Here is a 16,265-nt window from a genome sequence, read left to right as displayed (position 1 = left end):
GACAACACGAGGAAAACGTTAATTTTGGGGCTCGGCTCCCCTCCCTCGCCCCCCGGCCAGGGCCGCCCTCCGCCACTGCCGCCGCCGCCGCCGCCGCCTCAGGGCGCGGGCCCCGCCCGCCCTCAGCCCCGCCCCGCCCCGCCCCGCCCCGCGGCACGTGACCCCCGGGCGGAGGCGGGCGGGGGGCGCGCGCTCTGCACCTGTCAGTCAGCGCGTCACTTCCGCCCGTCGCCGCCGCTGCCGTCGGGGACCCCCCGCTCGCGGCTCGGAGCTCGGAGCGGCTGTGAGGGCACGGACGGCGCCGGGTCCGGCAGCGCGGCGGCCGCGGCACACGGCGCGGGGCAGCGGCCGGCGGAGGAGGGCTGCGAGGAGAGCGGAGCGGCCAGGAGAGGCCCGCGCCGGCCCCCGGGGTAGGAAGAGGCGGAGGAACCTGCTGGTGGTGCTGAGGACGGCGGGGAGGGCGAGTCACCCGGCAACGGTGAGGGGCGCGGGGCGCATGCGCGGGGGTCCCCGCTCGGGCCGCTCGGTGTCACGTCAGGCTTCAGGAACCTTCTGGCACCGGCGCCGAGCGGGGCGCGGGAACTTCCTCCTGCCGGCTCCCGGAGCCGCTCGCAGGGAGCTGTCAAGAGGCGGGAGCGTCTCCCAGGCCGGTGTCGGTGGCACCTCGCAGGCAGCACTGACAGCCCGGCTCCTCCAGGAGTTGTGTGCCCGGGCTGTTCCCTCCTCCCCCGGAGCAGCCTGTGCCCCCTGCCGTGGGGCTGGGCGCGCTGACAGCATCAGCCTCTCGCAGCTCCCTGACAGCGAGATTGCTCCCAGAAACTGAAAGGGCGGTCACTGAATCGCCCGTGATCACCCAGGCAGCGCTGGCATGAAGAACGCTGGGTCATGGAATTAACGCGCCGGCTTGTGACCAAATGTAGCTTCCGAGGGCTTTGCCCGTGTGGGTTTCCATTGTTCATGGAAGCTCCGTAGGGATTTGAATATTTGAGTGGAAGTGTTCCTTGCTGTCAAAAAGTTGCTTTAACATGAGATGTCCCAGTGTTGGGGTGCTCCTTCGAGGTTTGGAAAAAACCAGCAAAACCCAACAACAAAAAAAGCCTGCCAGCACATACTGCAACGCCAGCTTTTAATGCACAGCGCTCTTATTCTCAAGTTCCTTGGTCTGGCTGCATTTTAAGAAATTTTTACAAAATTTCTTACTGCTGCCAGGCTCAAGATGGGGAAAAGAGGTAATGGATGAAGACAGTAAATTCCACGTAATGACTCTTGCCTGTTAAAAAAAAAAAAAAAAAGAAAGAAGAAAGTGAATGTATAAAAACCTACAGAGTTGTTTATTTTACACAGTTGTTTATTTCTTTTTTGGCATGTGTTCCTGAATGTCCTCAGGGATGGAATTGTTAGTTTGAGAATTTAGAACAAATTGTTAAACTGGATTAGCATTTAGGTTTGAAGTTTTTCTGTCTTCCATGCAGTTTAATCTGCAGCATAAAAAGAATAGAAAGCTGGTTTGTTGGCCTGTATTATAAACAGTTTAGCTATTTCGTTTGCTTTTTTCTTTTTTACTGCTCATTACTAGTAAATTGCTTTATGTGTTCTTTGTTGTATAGACTTGAAGATGTTTAAAATCTCTTTTAATCTTCTTTGTCTGTATTTTATACATTGTTTGGCTCCATAGGGATTCTTTCCTTGTCTCGTATTCCTGTGTAACAATAAGGAATTAAATACCTCAATGTTTTGAAAGCATCAAACTGGAAATTTACAGTATTGTTTTAGAAAAATTAATCAAGTCGAGTGTCCCATGGTTACATTTAAGGCAGCTGACTTGGAGAAGCTCCTGGTAACTTTTAATGCTCGGGTATTTTGACATGAACAACTCGTCAAAACATTTCACTTTGGCAAATGATCGTTTTCATCCGCTCTGTGTCAGTTTGGGCTCTTTGTTTTTGTGTTGCTTGGAACACTGGAGGATCTTCTCACAGCTCATTAAAAGACTTAATTTAACATTTGTCATGTGTGGCTCATACCCTGAGAACCTGTGCAAGCATTGAAACGCTCTCTAATGTACATAATGGCATGTTTGCAAAAGCAGGTGAGGCTGGAGAAATTTTCTGTGCGTTTGGAACAGACATCACAAAGTTCTGTGAGTCCCTGCTTGCCGTGTGGGAAGGCTTTATGGGGTAGGGTTTTTTCCTTTTCTGGTACTCAGCCTTTTGATTTCTGTCAAATGTTACAGCTGAGCAGTGATGCCCCTTTCCAGGGCTCATTGGAAAGTGAGTAAAACCTGCCAAGTCTGAGGTGATTTTTTTTAGTTTGTATTTTATTTTTTTTCCTGGTATAGTCGTTCTTTTTTTTTTCCCCATGCCCCACAAAAGAAGCTGCAGCTACATGGAAGTGATGTTGGTAAGAGAAAGTTTCAAGTTGGCCTGTAATTCAGTGGGTGGCACCAGGTTAATTTTACTGCCATGTTAGCACACAAAAATCAAGTGGCCATTTAGGTGGGAGTGAATTAACTACGTGCAGGGCAAGTCGTCATTTGTGTCTGTAAGGATGAAGGATGGCAAACTTTTTAGACTTTTTCCTTGCATTGCAGGCCTAGTTGTGCATTTATTGATCATTTCAGATATGAGGACTGTTACTTAAGAACTAAAAAATAACACTTAATCCAAAACATAGGAGGAGGAGATACAGAAGCGAAGGAATATTAAGTCTTCTGAGAAGGGCTGCAGAAGAGGGAGTTGTTACTTGGCTTGCAGTTTGTAAAGTAATGGCTTGCTTAGTTTTTCAGCAGAGGGGCTCTATGCCTCTTGTCAAAACTGGATTCAGGCAGAGAATACAAGAATTTTACGTTGCTCCCTGGCAGATTAGTATAATTGAGCAATTCAGTCTCGATGACTATTATTTTCTGTAAGGTGAGAGATTTTACCTGCAAAAATTTTGTTTGAGAAAGACTAGCTCTGTCTCAAGACTTTGGTAAATTCAGATTTATCTTCACAGTTTGTACTGGCCTGATATCCAGCTGTTGAGATTTGTGGAAATTCAGTCCATTCAAGTGAATTCTGTGGATTATTGCACCCCAAACCACAATGTATTTATTACTGCATCTTCTGTCAGCCTTTTTTTTTTTTTTCTTTTTTTGTGTAGAGCTGATTTGTTTTGAAGTCTTAAAAACATAGTTTAGAAGGTAAAAACCTGTTATGTTTGCAACATATGGATGGAACAAATATGTAGTGAGCATATAGTTCACTACAAGAAATGGGTAGTATTTTGCAGGCCCATATTCTGATTAGTGAAAATAGTTCTATTATGGTAATAACGAACAATTCTTTCCCCATGAATGTGTGAAATCCTGTATATTTGTCTTTTTTTAAAAAAAGAAAAATATGCCAAACGAGCTTAAAATACAGATAGGGCTTTATGTTTATGTTCAAACAGATTGTAACAAAGGCTGTGGTGTCAGAGGCTTTTTCCTATAGAGAAGTTTCAATGGTTTTTATTTTCTTCAGTGTTTGGACATTTCTAAGGACATTTGGGTGGGGCATGTGAGGGATCTGAGCCCTGCACTGATTGTCCAGGTTCCATCTCGTGGGCAGCTCTCCTCATGTGTCTCTTCTCTTCAGTGTTCCTGCAGTGTGTCAGGATTAAAATCTGTGCTCAGCTCTGTAGGATAATAATACATGGACAAAACTGACAAGGTGAGAGCTGGAATCTTATGAATGTGGTTATTTCTTCCTTTATACCCTTTTTTTAAGTGTGCATGTGTGAAAGGTTTTTTCCTCCTTTCTGCTGAACTTTATGTTTAATGAAATCTTTTGTTGTCTTGGCACTTTAGAAATGTAATCAGGTTAGTTAATTTTAGTCTGCAGTGTAACTCTTAACCTTACGATTTCTGCTGGTGTCTTCCAATTTAGTCATAATCGAGTTTTGATGGGAGACCTCAGTACCAGACTTTTTTTTTTTTCTTTTTTCTTTTTTTTTCTTTCCCCATCTCTTGAAATTCAGAGAATCGTTGCTGCAGCATTGAGCTGTTCACTGAAATGTCTTTCTCCTGCAGTGGGGATGCTGAGCCTGTCCTCTATTTTGGTGGCACGTTCTGACAGAGGCAATGTTTCCATAGCAGAGGGGCTGTGTAACCATTTTGTGATCTGAGTTCCTGTGTGTATTCCTGCTCACCTGTTTGGGAGGGGAGGAACCAACTGATAATAAATGTATGTAATAGGATAACTTATGCATAATGAATTAAGTGCATTATATATTTATAGTTTGCTTTTTTGGTGTCTCTGAGATAGCTTGACTTCTGTTCCTTAAAAAAGCCTGTTTTGGCAGCAGTGACAATTGTTAAACTGCCTTGGTTTTATAACGTGAAGCTTGCAAGTTGCGTAGTTTTGCTGATAATTTCTTCCTGTTACTTTACTGTACTTTTGTAATGCAATTGAACCGAAATTGTGCATTATCTGATGCAGGGGCAATGAGATGTGTGTGCTTGGTGGAGTAGAGCTTTGCATTGGGGGGTGGCGAGGAGGATGAATATAATTAGCTGTTACACAAGATACAAAAGCCTTTTTATTTATTAACTACTGTTGTTAAGAGTGTGATGGGATCTGTGTGAGCAGGAAGTTTCTTTAGAATTCTGCACATGTGCATTGGCAGCAGCAGATGAGAGCAAATCTGGCAGTGTGTGGTGGTGGGTGTGAGGCACTGAGCAAACATCCACTTTTTCTGCTATCGCTGATGGTTTTATTTTCTTGCTACAATGTAGTTGGAGGATTATAAGTTGCTGTCATGCTGTTAAAAAGCCTTTGGATTTTATCTAGTAAGTGAATATAAAACATTATTTTTGCTTATCAAAACCAGCTAACGTTTTGGTGATCTCTCAGCTTGTTCTTTAAAAGTGTAGAATTGTTTTGGGATGTTGCTTAAATCAGTTGCTGTATTTGAGGTTTTTCTAATTAATCAGATCTGTCTCTCATGAAGGTCTGAATGATGGGCTTGTTCAGGGACAGTGTGATCGGGTTCTGTCTCTTGAAATTGTAAACTGAACTTTAATGATTGGAAAATAAATACTGATCAGTATCATGGCTTCTTCACTTGTAAATTAAAAAAAATCCAAACCACTAAATTCTAGTTTTAGTTATATCTCTTCCAGAGGAGCTTTCATGATGTGTTTTGTTTCTTTCTTGCATGGTAAGGACATAAAGGCTTAATTTAAATTGCTGTAATTTGTAAATTAGAAGGCTTGCTGCCACATTCCCAGGAAACAAAAATTGCATTAGAATTGCATTCCACTAAATCTTATATTGTATTTTTTGTGCTTCTACTTGCTTTGTCAGTCTAACCAGTATTTTGTCAGTTGAGAGGTTTTTGAGACTCTCTCAGAAGTGCTGGTGCAAACGATGGAGAATTTCTGCTCGGTGGAGTTGAGGTTTAATGTGTGTGTGAGTGCACATGTGAACACACACACAGCAAACAGTTCCGTAATTAAAGAGCTGGTTGGTGTTCATGCTTCTGCTGACTCCTCCTGTGATTGTGTGCAGAAGGCAGAGCTGCTTTCCTTCTGATTCCTGCTTACCCAGAAAGCAAACAGGGCAGTGGAGAGTTGGAACCATAGTGAGAAAGGAAAGGAGCAGGAAAGTTACATCTGCTTGAAGAGATATTTATTCTAACATGGATTCCTTCAACATTGCAAGTTAAATTTTGTAGTTATCCCTAATTTCAAACAGTATGCCTTAATGGGCGTGGGGATTGTGTTCTTAAAACCAGCTTATTAAATTTAAAATACTAACTGAGCCCAGTTGTCTGATTTGCCAGTCTAGACTTGTGACTAAAATACCTCTTGATAGCTGATTTCACTGAGTCAAAAAGAGGAAATCTTGCTTTAAGAATCTATTTTAAGCTAATCTTGCTGGTTTTAAGACTTGTATTTTAAATAATTATTGTTTTGACTATACAAATGTATTAATGAGTACCTAAATGTGATCATTCTTTTTACATGGAGGATGTTCTGTGTCTGTTCAAGCAGTGGCACATCTCTGCATGCCTTTTACTGTACTCTTGAGACAAATTTGTCCTCTTCTGTGTCCTGGCTTTGTGGTAGAGTTCTGCTTGTGGGGTTTATTTCAGTTTGTCTTTTGTATAAATTTACTCCAAGCTGTGTCCCCTCCCCAGCCTGGCCATCTTTTCAATTTTGACTAGATTAATTCAAACAAGCAAAATACTCTTTTTTTTTTTACTTGTTAACTGAACAAAAGCTGAAAATCAGATGAGCAAAAGCTCTTTCACCCAAAGGCAGTTCATCTATTGGCAATGCTCACAGTAATTTGAGTCTGCAAACGGCATGAAATCAGTCAGTGTTAACTGTTACAGTTCTGACGTAGCTTTCAAAAAATCAGTTTTAAATCAACAAAACTTAAGAGTAAGATCCACAGTGCTGGTTGGCATGTTTTGGGAACATAAATAAATGTAGTTGAGCGAATGGCTCCGTGTGTTCTGCTGTGAGCTGGGACACACAAGTTTCCCAGGGAAGCCCCTTGCTCCTGCTCAGCCTGGCAGCTGCCTCTGGCTGATGACATCAGGAGAGTTCCTGTCATTCCAGCTTGCAATCTGTGTCATAAGTTTTGGCCATCATTTAGAATTTCTTCTTAGAAAATCTGTTTAAACTTCCATCATTTCAAACTTAGCCAAAAAATCAATTATTTATTTGGATTTAACATGTTTGCTGCAGGGCGACATCGCAGGTTTTGTCTGGCTGTAAATCGTGCAAGTAATGTATTACATTATTTTTCTTCATCAAATATAGAATAAGAAATCAAAAACTTTTGAGACTCTAATGTTTTTTGTGGAATTTTATTTGTAAGTAATTGTTGCAGACAAGGAGCATTGATCCTCTGTGTACAGTAGGATGTGTATGTGATCTGTTAGGACCCGGTTCACAGGGTCACAGCACTGCAGGCTGAAAAAGCCAAAAAATTTGAGGTGTGCTTCCTGAGAAGCAGGGACAAGCCACTTTGTTGTTTTTTTTTCCTACCTGAAAAATCTTAGTTTTTATTTTTATGTGTTAAAAAAAATATTCACTGGCAATGTTTACTAATGCCACCAAATAATATATTAAAAACAGAGCAAACCAGCAGCCAGTGCTAGCTTTGGGTTTGGCTTCAGAGACAATACGGATTTCTTGCTACGTAAAATGAGCAAATAAAAGGATTGCTTAAATAGTTGAGACTTGTGGCAGACATTCTACACGCAGAATTAATGTTTTCATTCCTATGGCACAGTTTCAGTTTGCAGTCTTTCTTTGTTTATTTTTCCTTGTTGCTTCATTCCTTTGTTTTAAGGAAAGGTGGTGGAGCCCTGAGGACTTTCATTTAAAATGATGCCCGCGTATTATTTGTACCTCAGTCATTATTGTAAAAACTGAACTAAAATAAGTCTAAATTTCTTGTGTATTCCTCCAATATTAATAGTTAGCCATGTATTGTGTGGGATTTTTAGTGACATTTCATGTGTGGGTGTAAATACTTCTTGAGTTGCCAAGATAACTGAGTGTTATTATGATGGCAAAACAAAGCTCATGGTGCTGTTTTCCCAGCAAACTCGATGAAAAACTTGCCTTAATAAAAAAAAGAAACCAAAAATTTTTAAATAACTGTGAGAACGCTGAAATCCACAATACAGAACAAAACTCTGTGTTTTACCCTCATTTAAGGTGCTTGGGCTCAACATGTTGCAAAGGGCATAAGAAGTTTTTTTCAATCTCTTGTGAAATTGTGGTATAATATGTGGTTATAATAAGGTGTATTTTTACTTTCCTGCGTCTCCGTTTTGTAGAGCATGAGTGTAGCTTAAGGATGTTTTTAAATGTTTGTAGTAACAAGGAGGGGAAGTAGATTGGAAAAAAAATGCAACCAGAATGTTTAGAATTAAACTCAAGCTAGGTAGTTTTCTGTGTGGTTTGGGCTGCCTTTTTTTTTTTTAATTTTTTTTTTTTTTTTTTTTTTTTAGTTGCTATTTTTTTTTTCTTTTTCTAGATAGAACTTGTGAAGCAGGTTGTGAAATTGTGAGGGGGAAGCACGTGCTCGAAAGGATCAGGATAATATGGTCAAAAGTAGAAAGACTTAGTGGGTTAGCTCCTGTTTCCTGTGTTATTTGATCAGGGCAAAAAAGTATTTAAAAACTCCATATAGCATTGCTTAGTATTTGTAAAAGACTCTGGAAATAATCCTGAAGGTTACATATCCTGTCCTAGTTCTCACATGTGTCTGCAGTGAAGTGCTGCACTTCCTGAGTCAAGGGAGGGCAAGGTGGAAAGCTTCTGAGCCATATAAAAAGTGGAGATAAAATGTTTAATTATTAACAGTTTTTTACAATGTTGGAAATAGCAGGAAATAAAACTTGCTGGAAGTTGAATAACTTCAGGAGTTTCTAGCTCTTTCTAGATTTGTTAAATGTCAGATTAATCCTATCACAGCCTGGGAAGATACCAAAGCCTGAAGTAAAAGGGAAAAGACTGAAATGCTCTGAAAATAGATTGTTGCCTATAATGATATATTGAAATGTGTGTAAAAGGGTGTGTGTATCTATGAGGGTGAAAATGAGGCTTTCACTAATTTTTCTAGTTAAGCTTTCTTCAAAGTCTAAACCTGGGTTGTAAAGCCAGTTTTGCTCTAAAAATGAGACAACCAGGCTGTTTCAACTACATTGTTACATTGCTAAGCCAGTTAAAATAGAAGTCTGTAATACTTTCTTTTTTCATGCCTCCTGAATGAAATGAATATTCATGCAGCCTGTTCATCTGGTGCACCTGGCAGGAGTGGCTGAGCTTTCATGTCAGTGAACTGAGCACAAAGTTGCCTCTGCTGAGAGAGCTGGGCTGCAAGATTGTTCATTTGGGGCCAAATTATAAAGAAGTGGTTACTTCTAATTTGGTCTTTTTATGAGGTGATGTTTGTTTTGAAGGTTTGTTGGTTTGAGCAAGTCAGCCTGAAGCATTGCGGCAGATCCATCAAAGGTTTTCTCCCAGCTGCCCTTAACCCCAGAACTGGCCACTGGAAGGTGTTCATTGTGGACAGGCTGCCTTTGGTGGAGCTTGAGAAAATAGACTGTGCAACTTCATATTTTAAAATCTGCTTGAAATATTGGGATTGATTGAAATCTACTTACATGCAAAGATTATGCTGACTTTCACTTAAAATACCAAAACAAAATAAGAAAATGGCTGTACGAGGCCTCCATAAATTGTAGGGGGTCATGAATTGCAGCTGCTTCACTGGTGGAATCTGGTAGGATCTTTTAGAAACCAAGAATTTGCAAAAACAGATTTGAATATGATGGGATTTAAAAAACCAAACCAAAACAAAACAAAAAAACAACCAAAGTAAAACCCATTGACTAGAATATAACCCTTCATTTTCTGTTGTCAGCTCACCTGGAGTCCTGATATCAGACCAGGATTCACTTGTGTGAGATGTAACACATTTACAACCTGTGTGTAATACAAGGCAGTAGACAGAGACAATTTAAACACTTTTAAGCCTGAAATATTTTTTTCCTTTAGGTCTCAATGCAAGACAATGCTGAAGAGGTGGAAGCAGTCTTATACAGAGCTTATGACCAACTCCCTTAGCACATGGATGCAGTTTGGGGAGGGTTGGGAGCAGGAAAACTGCTTTATTCAAACTACTGAGAGTACTCTGGGCTCCTGTTGTAATAGGCTAATGAATGATCTGGCATTTTGGTACTGAAACCAGAGGGCTTGGTTGTCAGGAATTTGCAAGCAAAGATAAAGTTTATTTGTCCTGATGTGGAACAGAAGCAGGAGCTGGTGTGGGAGAACAAAGGCAGGGAAGGTGCTTGTCTCCAGTCTGTCATATCAATCTCCAGTTACTAAACAAAAGCTTTCAGTGAATATACTTTGAAGCTGGGGAAAGCCTCTTTGTTGTCCAGGTTTGGTGATGAGTGTTGTGATTATGTATATGTCACAAGCTTGCTTTGCCCAGTCACAGTAGCTTGTATTTATTTAGAGCAGGTAATGGGGGAGATCAGGGGGCTGTGGTGACATTTTGACTGATTCTGGGCATTACATAGGCTCCACTGTGCCATGAAGCTGCAATTTAAATTTTTAATACTACAGAAAATCGTGAAGACCATTTACAGTGGTTTCTAGCTATTTTGAGAGCTGAGAACATGAAAAATGCCCAGATAATCTGGATTCTAAATAAAAGGTGGCAAAAATGTGGGTGGTTCTATGGATTCTTGGAGAAGTTGCTTCCTATATCCAGACCTGATGATCACTTGGACTTTGAACTGGCAGTTGGGACACGTAATCAGCTTCCCAGAAAAGATGATCAGTGCCACTGAAAACTGATTGACACTAAATGTTCCTTAGTTAGAATTTTGGTTTTGGTCTTGCTGTTTAAAGATGTTGTATTAGACCAGTGCCTGAGATCCTCCTAAAAATTTCATAGCCATTAAATATTTTAGTATGGTAGATAATTTAAAACACTCTGTATAACCTACTTAGCCCTCCTCGATTCTTTGGAAGAGGATTGAGCCTGCAAATTATTTCGTAATTGTTAAGACTTAGATGTCCCGGGCTAACTTTCAGTTCAGATTTGGTTAACTCCTAAGTGCAAAGAGGGATTTGATGTTTTGGGGGCTCTCTCATAAGTTGGGCTGATGTGATCTTTGTGCTTTCTTGTTCAGAACAAGAAACTGATGATTTGACAAGAATTCCTCTACCGTGATGTTTGGATTCCTGACTGAGTTTAACGCTGTTGAAAACTTTATTATCTAATAATAATATTTTCTTTATTTGCAGATTAACTGCTGAAGTACTGATCGAGTTCTGCTATTCTTCAATGAGGAACTACAGGCTGATCTTTTGCCATAATCTTAAACAACCATAAATGACAGAAGAATGCTTGGTCAGTGAGGGCAGCTGGCGCAGAAAGCGTTTTTCAAACTCGGCTGTTTAAGTACTCTGAGGTGAGTGTCTTAAATTGTTTCACTGGGGAAAAAAAAAGGAAAAAAAGAAAAGCAAGTGTGGATTTCAGAACGTCTCATCTATTAGAATTTGCCTCTTAGTAAAAAGAGAATTTTAGTTTGGTTGCAGTGCTTTGACTAACAGCATATACTTTGTGTTCTATGTGCCAGCTTCTGTGAGAGAGGCTGCTTGCATTTAAGCAAGTATGTTTTCTTTTTATTATTTATTTTGAAAGGACAGTTTTTTCTTTGCTGGAAGAAATATTTTGGTTTTGACAGGATAACAGCTTGACTGAGTGACTTACACTGCCCTTTTGTTATCTATCTAGATCCTTTATCAAGCAAAGACTTGTAAGTTAAGCTCGAGCTTCTGCATGATAGAATGGTATCACTGAGCATCTAGAAACTAGCTTGGGGGGTTTTCTGTTCAGTAAAAAATTTAATTTGATGCAGGTGTTGAAAGCTTTATTATGTAGACCAGAAAATGCCAAATATATTTTAAAATTATTACAGCACAGTTGTGTATCAGAAAATACTTAATCATTTCATATAATTGAAACGTAAGGTTTTGGTTTGGTGTGATCCACTGATTTCTTTTCCTGTTGAGAGGCTTTTGTGTTCAGTTTTGGAAGCCTGACTACTAAATACCGTCAGAAAAAGTACTGAAGAATCTACCAAAACTTCATTAGAAATGTGGTAACTAGAATTTTCTGCATTTTCCTTGCTGCAAAATATGTTTTTTTAGTCCTCTGTTGAGGGACACCTCAGTGATAGTCCTTTATTGAGTTAGCTGTGTTTGGAGTCGTTAGAGGAGTGCCCATTAAAGCAGTGAATGGATGGAGACAGACTAGAAAGCATTTGCGTTAGGTAATTAAAACACTTTGTGTTACAGATCAATGCTTTCAAAAACATTTATTGAAGTGGGTTTTTTGGTTTTAATTTCTCCTATTGACAGAAAAGACAGCTTTGATTTTTGGCTGCAAAAAGATATGAGGAAGAGCTCCTCCCCTTCCTTGAGTAACTGCAACTCTGTTCTTGCTAACAAAATATTTGGAATTCCACTTGATGAGCTGCAGCAAGAAGGGCAACCAGACAATGAGGTTCCATTCATAGTCCGCCATGTCGTGGACTATATTGAGGAACATGGTATGTATCACCTTGCTGTATGTCAAATAATGTATTTCACTGTTCTTCTTACAGAGCAGCTTGTGGGATTTGAGGAGCACTTGTTTTCTGAAGTTAATTATTCAGCTGGATGCGATTTGGTTGTTTTGGGTACTTCCTTTCTTTGCTCCTTCTGTTATGTGTGTCACTTGTTTTCTAGCCAGCAGTAATGTAGTCAGCTCTGCAGGGCACCTCATAGGAAATGCTGCGCTTTAGGTACTGCTGGCATTTCCCTTGTTATTTTATTGTCACTGGGCACAAGAACGTGCATGTTGGGAAGAGAGCTGCTGGAAGTCATCAAAACTGTTGTCCAGAAAAATGTTTCAGTTCCAGAATGAGAGTGGTGCATATCTGATTATCAGTAGTTTTTCAATATATTTGTCCATACCAGAGCTAAAAGTTTACTTCTGCAATTTTATTTTGACCTCAGGGGGTCTGGAACAAGAAGGACTTTTCCAAGTCAATGGGAATGCTGAGACAGTGGAGTGGCTCCGGCAGCGATATGACAATGGAGAAGATGTGGACCTGGTTAAAGAGGCAGATGTACCCTCAGCTATCAGCCTTCTTAGATTTTTTCTTCAAGAACTTCCAGAGCCGGTTATTCCAGGCAGTTTGCACATACATTTGATGCAACTTTCTCAAGGTAGTAACTCTTTTTTAATTCAGTGTTTTAGTTTTATGATTTGAAGAGTAAAATCCAGTATTGGATTGAGATTTGTTGTGGCACTAAGGTGTCTTTGGTGCTCTGTGTTATAATAGTGGTATAATACTGCTGTGCACTGTGGTTGCAGTGTTATCTGTCAGGACTGGAGGTGGAATTGAGGTGTATTCACTTGGTGTGACAGCAGAATTCCCTATTATGGCTGTAAAATCTAATGTGAAAATTGGTTTTTTTCTTCCCATCTTTGAATAGATCACTGTGGATGGGTTTACATATGGATTGTTTCTAGCATGCAAGTCCCTGTTTTGTTCCCTTTTGTTAAATATATAGAGAAACTTCACTTAAACTTGCAGCTTATTCTTTACTGTCTTTTTTAAAGTGTAAAAGTTATTTCAGAAAAAAATTGAAGTTATCTCTAACAAGGAAATCAAACCACATAAACACTTAAACAGTGTTTTCAGATGCTAAAATGAGACTTTTGATTTCCTCTAATTGGGTTTGCCTGTCTGATAGATGTATCTCAGTTTTCAGAATTACATCATCAGCTGCATTTGAGGCAGAGGAATTCTTAAAGAAATGCAGAAGGTGATAGTAATTATTGACCCATATGTTAGTTCTGGTCTTCTCCCTCTTCAGCAGTCCTTCCATATCATAAGTCAGGCTTAGTCCTCAGGGTAACTTCATTATACACCAAGGTGTGGCCTGTGTGCATCATTAGGAGCTCATTGCAGGCAGGTGCTTCCTCAAAGACAGATGATTTGGGTAATTGAGGATCCCAACAAGTGTGTATTCCTGCTTTAGTGCCAGAGGACTTCAGTCAGAGGTAAAAATATTCTGCCTTTGGGTCTCTGGTTGTTTAGAACTTAAATTTTAGGATGGATTGGTTAGACAAAACATGGAGATAAGTGTGTTCAGAGTGGGTGGATTATCACTTGGCTGCACTCCCTTTCTTTTTAAAAGTCTACATTGTTAAAGTACTTCTTAAAGTCTTTTTTTTTTTTTTTTCTGTTCTGTTTCCAAAGTGCATTTCTAGAGTAAGAACTGTCAATGAAATGTTGATTTTAATGTGTTATGTGTTGAGACAACCGTTTTGTGTGCTTGGTTGCCTGTATCAGCTGCTGTAGGTGTTGACTGTGTCTGAGCAGATGAACTCCTGCAGTTCCTGCTTGGTGTTCCTGTACGTGCTCGACATGGAATTTACTCACTCTTTGCTTTGATATTAAGGACTAGGGATGTCTCTGCTCCCTCATCTGGAGAGGCAGGGATGGCTCATCATCTTCAAATGTGCTTTTCCCTCTAACTGACCTTAGAAGAGTTTCAAGGGTCTGAGAAAGGAGGGGAGGCCTCTTTGTATCAATTTTTCTTCCGTTTTGCTTTCTTGACATTTCCTATGTATGGAATTTCTCAGTTAGGTACAAACAGCTGTAAACTCTTTGAACCTTGCTGCCTGTAAGGCTGATGGGGTAACAAATAGGATTTATGGGGACATATTTTGATGAAGAGTATAGTTAAATGGGGTGAGAATGAGGAGGTTTTATGGTGACCCTTTCTCAGATCTGAAATTGAATCAGCAAGCTTCAAGCTAAGCAGTGTGATGATGATTACGTTGAGATAACTTGGTTTTATCAGTTAAGTATTATATAAGCAGATAAAGTGGTGAGAATAGGATGCTTGTAAAGGAAAAGGTGTCAAAGTAGCTTGTCTGCCAGAAGAATTTAACTAGATGGAAGTTAACTCATTATCTGGAGCTGTTGTTGTCTCTAGACCTCTTCTGTGAAGCAGTTGTTATGTAACAGTGGTAAAACAAAAACATACAGAATTTGCCCTCTGAAATCAAGAATTTGAGTGGGCATTAATTGGGGAAAACGTGCAGAAGAGAATGTGGTGGATAATATTGAACAAATGCAAGTCAGTTTTCACATTTTAGGTCGTGGTTTGACTAAATTAGTTGTACTTTCAGAAATAAAGAATTGTCAGAGGCAAAAAGCTAACCACTGTCAAATATGAAAAGATACCTTCTTTGTGTCTAAAATATTTTTTATTACTTTTTCAGATTATAATAATGAAGATGAATTTGGAAGAAAGTTGAGGTTCCTCTTGCAGCAGCTTCCCCCTGTTAATTACAGTTTGTTAAAGTTTCTGTGTAAATTTTTAGCTAATGTAGCATCGCATCATGAAGAAATTTGGTCAGCAAGTTCTTTAGCTGCAGTCTTTGGCCCGGATGTTTTTCAGTAAGTTAATTATAAAAGTTCTTTCACTGTTTCTGTGGGAATTTGAGTTTCTCTGTGTAGTTTGAAGTCATTCCTGGTCCGTGAACAGCAGTAACAGAGTGCACAATATGTTTGAGGCAGAATCTTTTTCTGTTCCCGCCCACTCTTTCACCCCAGTTTGGTTTTACAATTTTTGCTAGGATTTAAACAGCAGCTTGTCTCTGAGCTGTGGCATCAGAAACCACTGTTTTGATTGTTGCATTACTGTATTCTGAGATTCAAATATTTTCGTGATAGTCTGTAAGGCTACTATTTGTAGCAAGAAAACAGTTCTGGGAGAAGGCTGGTAAAGTACCAGCTTATACTGTTGTTTCCTCTCCACAGGAAAATATTTGACTTCTCAATATTCCTTAGGAAAAGTTTATTGACTAAGTAGTTGCTGATTCATCATTTTGAAAATCTGAAATAGTATAAAGCTTTATAAGGCAGTATTGTGAAGGCATGCTTAAAGTTTTGTGTGTTTGGAATGGGTGGGGGGATAATGGTGTGAAGTGTAGCACTTAGTCATAGAAGACATGCAGAGGTGTTCTTTGGGGAAATGTTGCGTTTAGATTTTTAAACTAAAACAGCGTTGAAATCTTTAGCATTTACACAGATGTGGAGGATCTGAAAGAACAAGAAATAGTTAGCAGAATAATGGCGGGACTTCTGGAGAACTACTATGAGTTTTTTGAAAATGAAGAGGAAGATTTTTCATCTACTAATGATTTAAGCTCAATAACTGAGCAGGTAGGAATATTTTGAATGGTTATATGTTACCACTTAACTGTCATACACATTTATGTTTATGAAAGATTTATTGAAATCCAGTTTCTTTAGTATGACTTAGAAGTTTCTTGCAAACTGACAAAACCTTTCTTAATGCTTGTGAAATTCTTGCTTTTCTAATAAGTATACCTGTGCTATGTCAAAAAATACGTAGGAACTAAACCGTTAGTGATATCCTGCCCAGCACAGACACTGTTATAAACAGCTTTTTAATTACCAATTTAGGAATGAAGAACTGTTTTTTGATCAAATGAAGAGCGACACTGTTGTTGGTCTCGGTCAAGAGTATTTCTAGGTGTGTCTTACAGGAACGTGCAGGGTCTCGCACTCCACTGGATGATGTTATCAGTGGTGCTTTCCTGTGCCAAAGGTTTTGAATGGTGTTTCTGATTCTAAGACTTGAAAATGTTGTATTTTCTGTAAAGAGG

At 39.8% G+C, this 16,265-nt stretch overlaps 1 protein-coding gene across 7 annotated transcripts in view; it reads left to right on the top strand.

The window, feature by feature from the left end:
* Window positions 1–232: 232 nt before the first annotated feature.
* The window catches only part of FAM13B (family with sequence similarity 13 member B), a 44,257-nt gene continuing 28,224 nt past the window's right edge, over window positions 233–16,265 (top strand). For 5 of the 7 annotated variants that reach the window (XM_066197516.1, XM_066197517.1, XM_066197514.1 and 2 more), the window contains exons 1-6: window positions 233–478; window positions 10,811–10,977; window positions 11,930–12,120; window positions 12,569–12,781; window positions 14,853–15,030; window positions 15,654–15,798. In XM_066197516.1, the coding sequence (XP_066053613.1) occupies window positions 11,964–12,120; window positions 12,569–12,781; window positions 14,853–15,030; window positions 15,654–15,798 (693 nt within the window). In that variant the 5' untranslated portion in view covers window positions 233–478; window positions 10,811–10,977; window positions 11,930–11,963. Of the gene's footprint in view, window positions 479–10,810; window positions 10,978–11,929; window positions 12,121–12,322; window positions 12,355–12,568; window positions 12,782–14,852; window positions 15,031–15,653; window positions 15,799–16,265 lie in introns of those variants that run through there. The other 2 variants (XM_066197515.1, XM_066197520.1) reach the window with 2 other exon arrangements.

The sequence above is a fragment of the Chamaea fasciata genome, unplaced genomic scaffold (assembly GCF_029207755.1).
Source record: "Chamaea fasciata isolate MVZ Bird 193981 ecotype frontalis unplaced genomic scaffold, bChaFas1.0.hap1 SCAF_15, whole genome shotgun sequence".
Taxonomy (NCBI): Eukaryota; Metazoa; Chordata; class Aves; order Passeriformes; family Sylviidae; genus Chamaea; species Chamaea fasciata.
The sequence above is the reverse complement of the archived record's forward strand: the minus strand, read 5'-3'. Positions and strand labels throughout refer to the sequence as shown.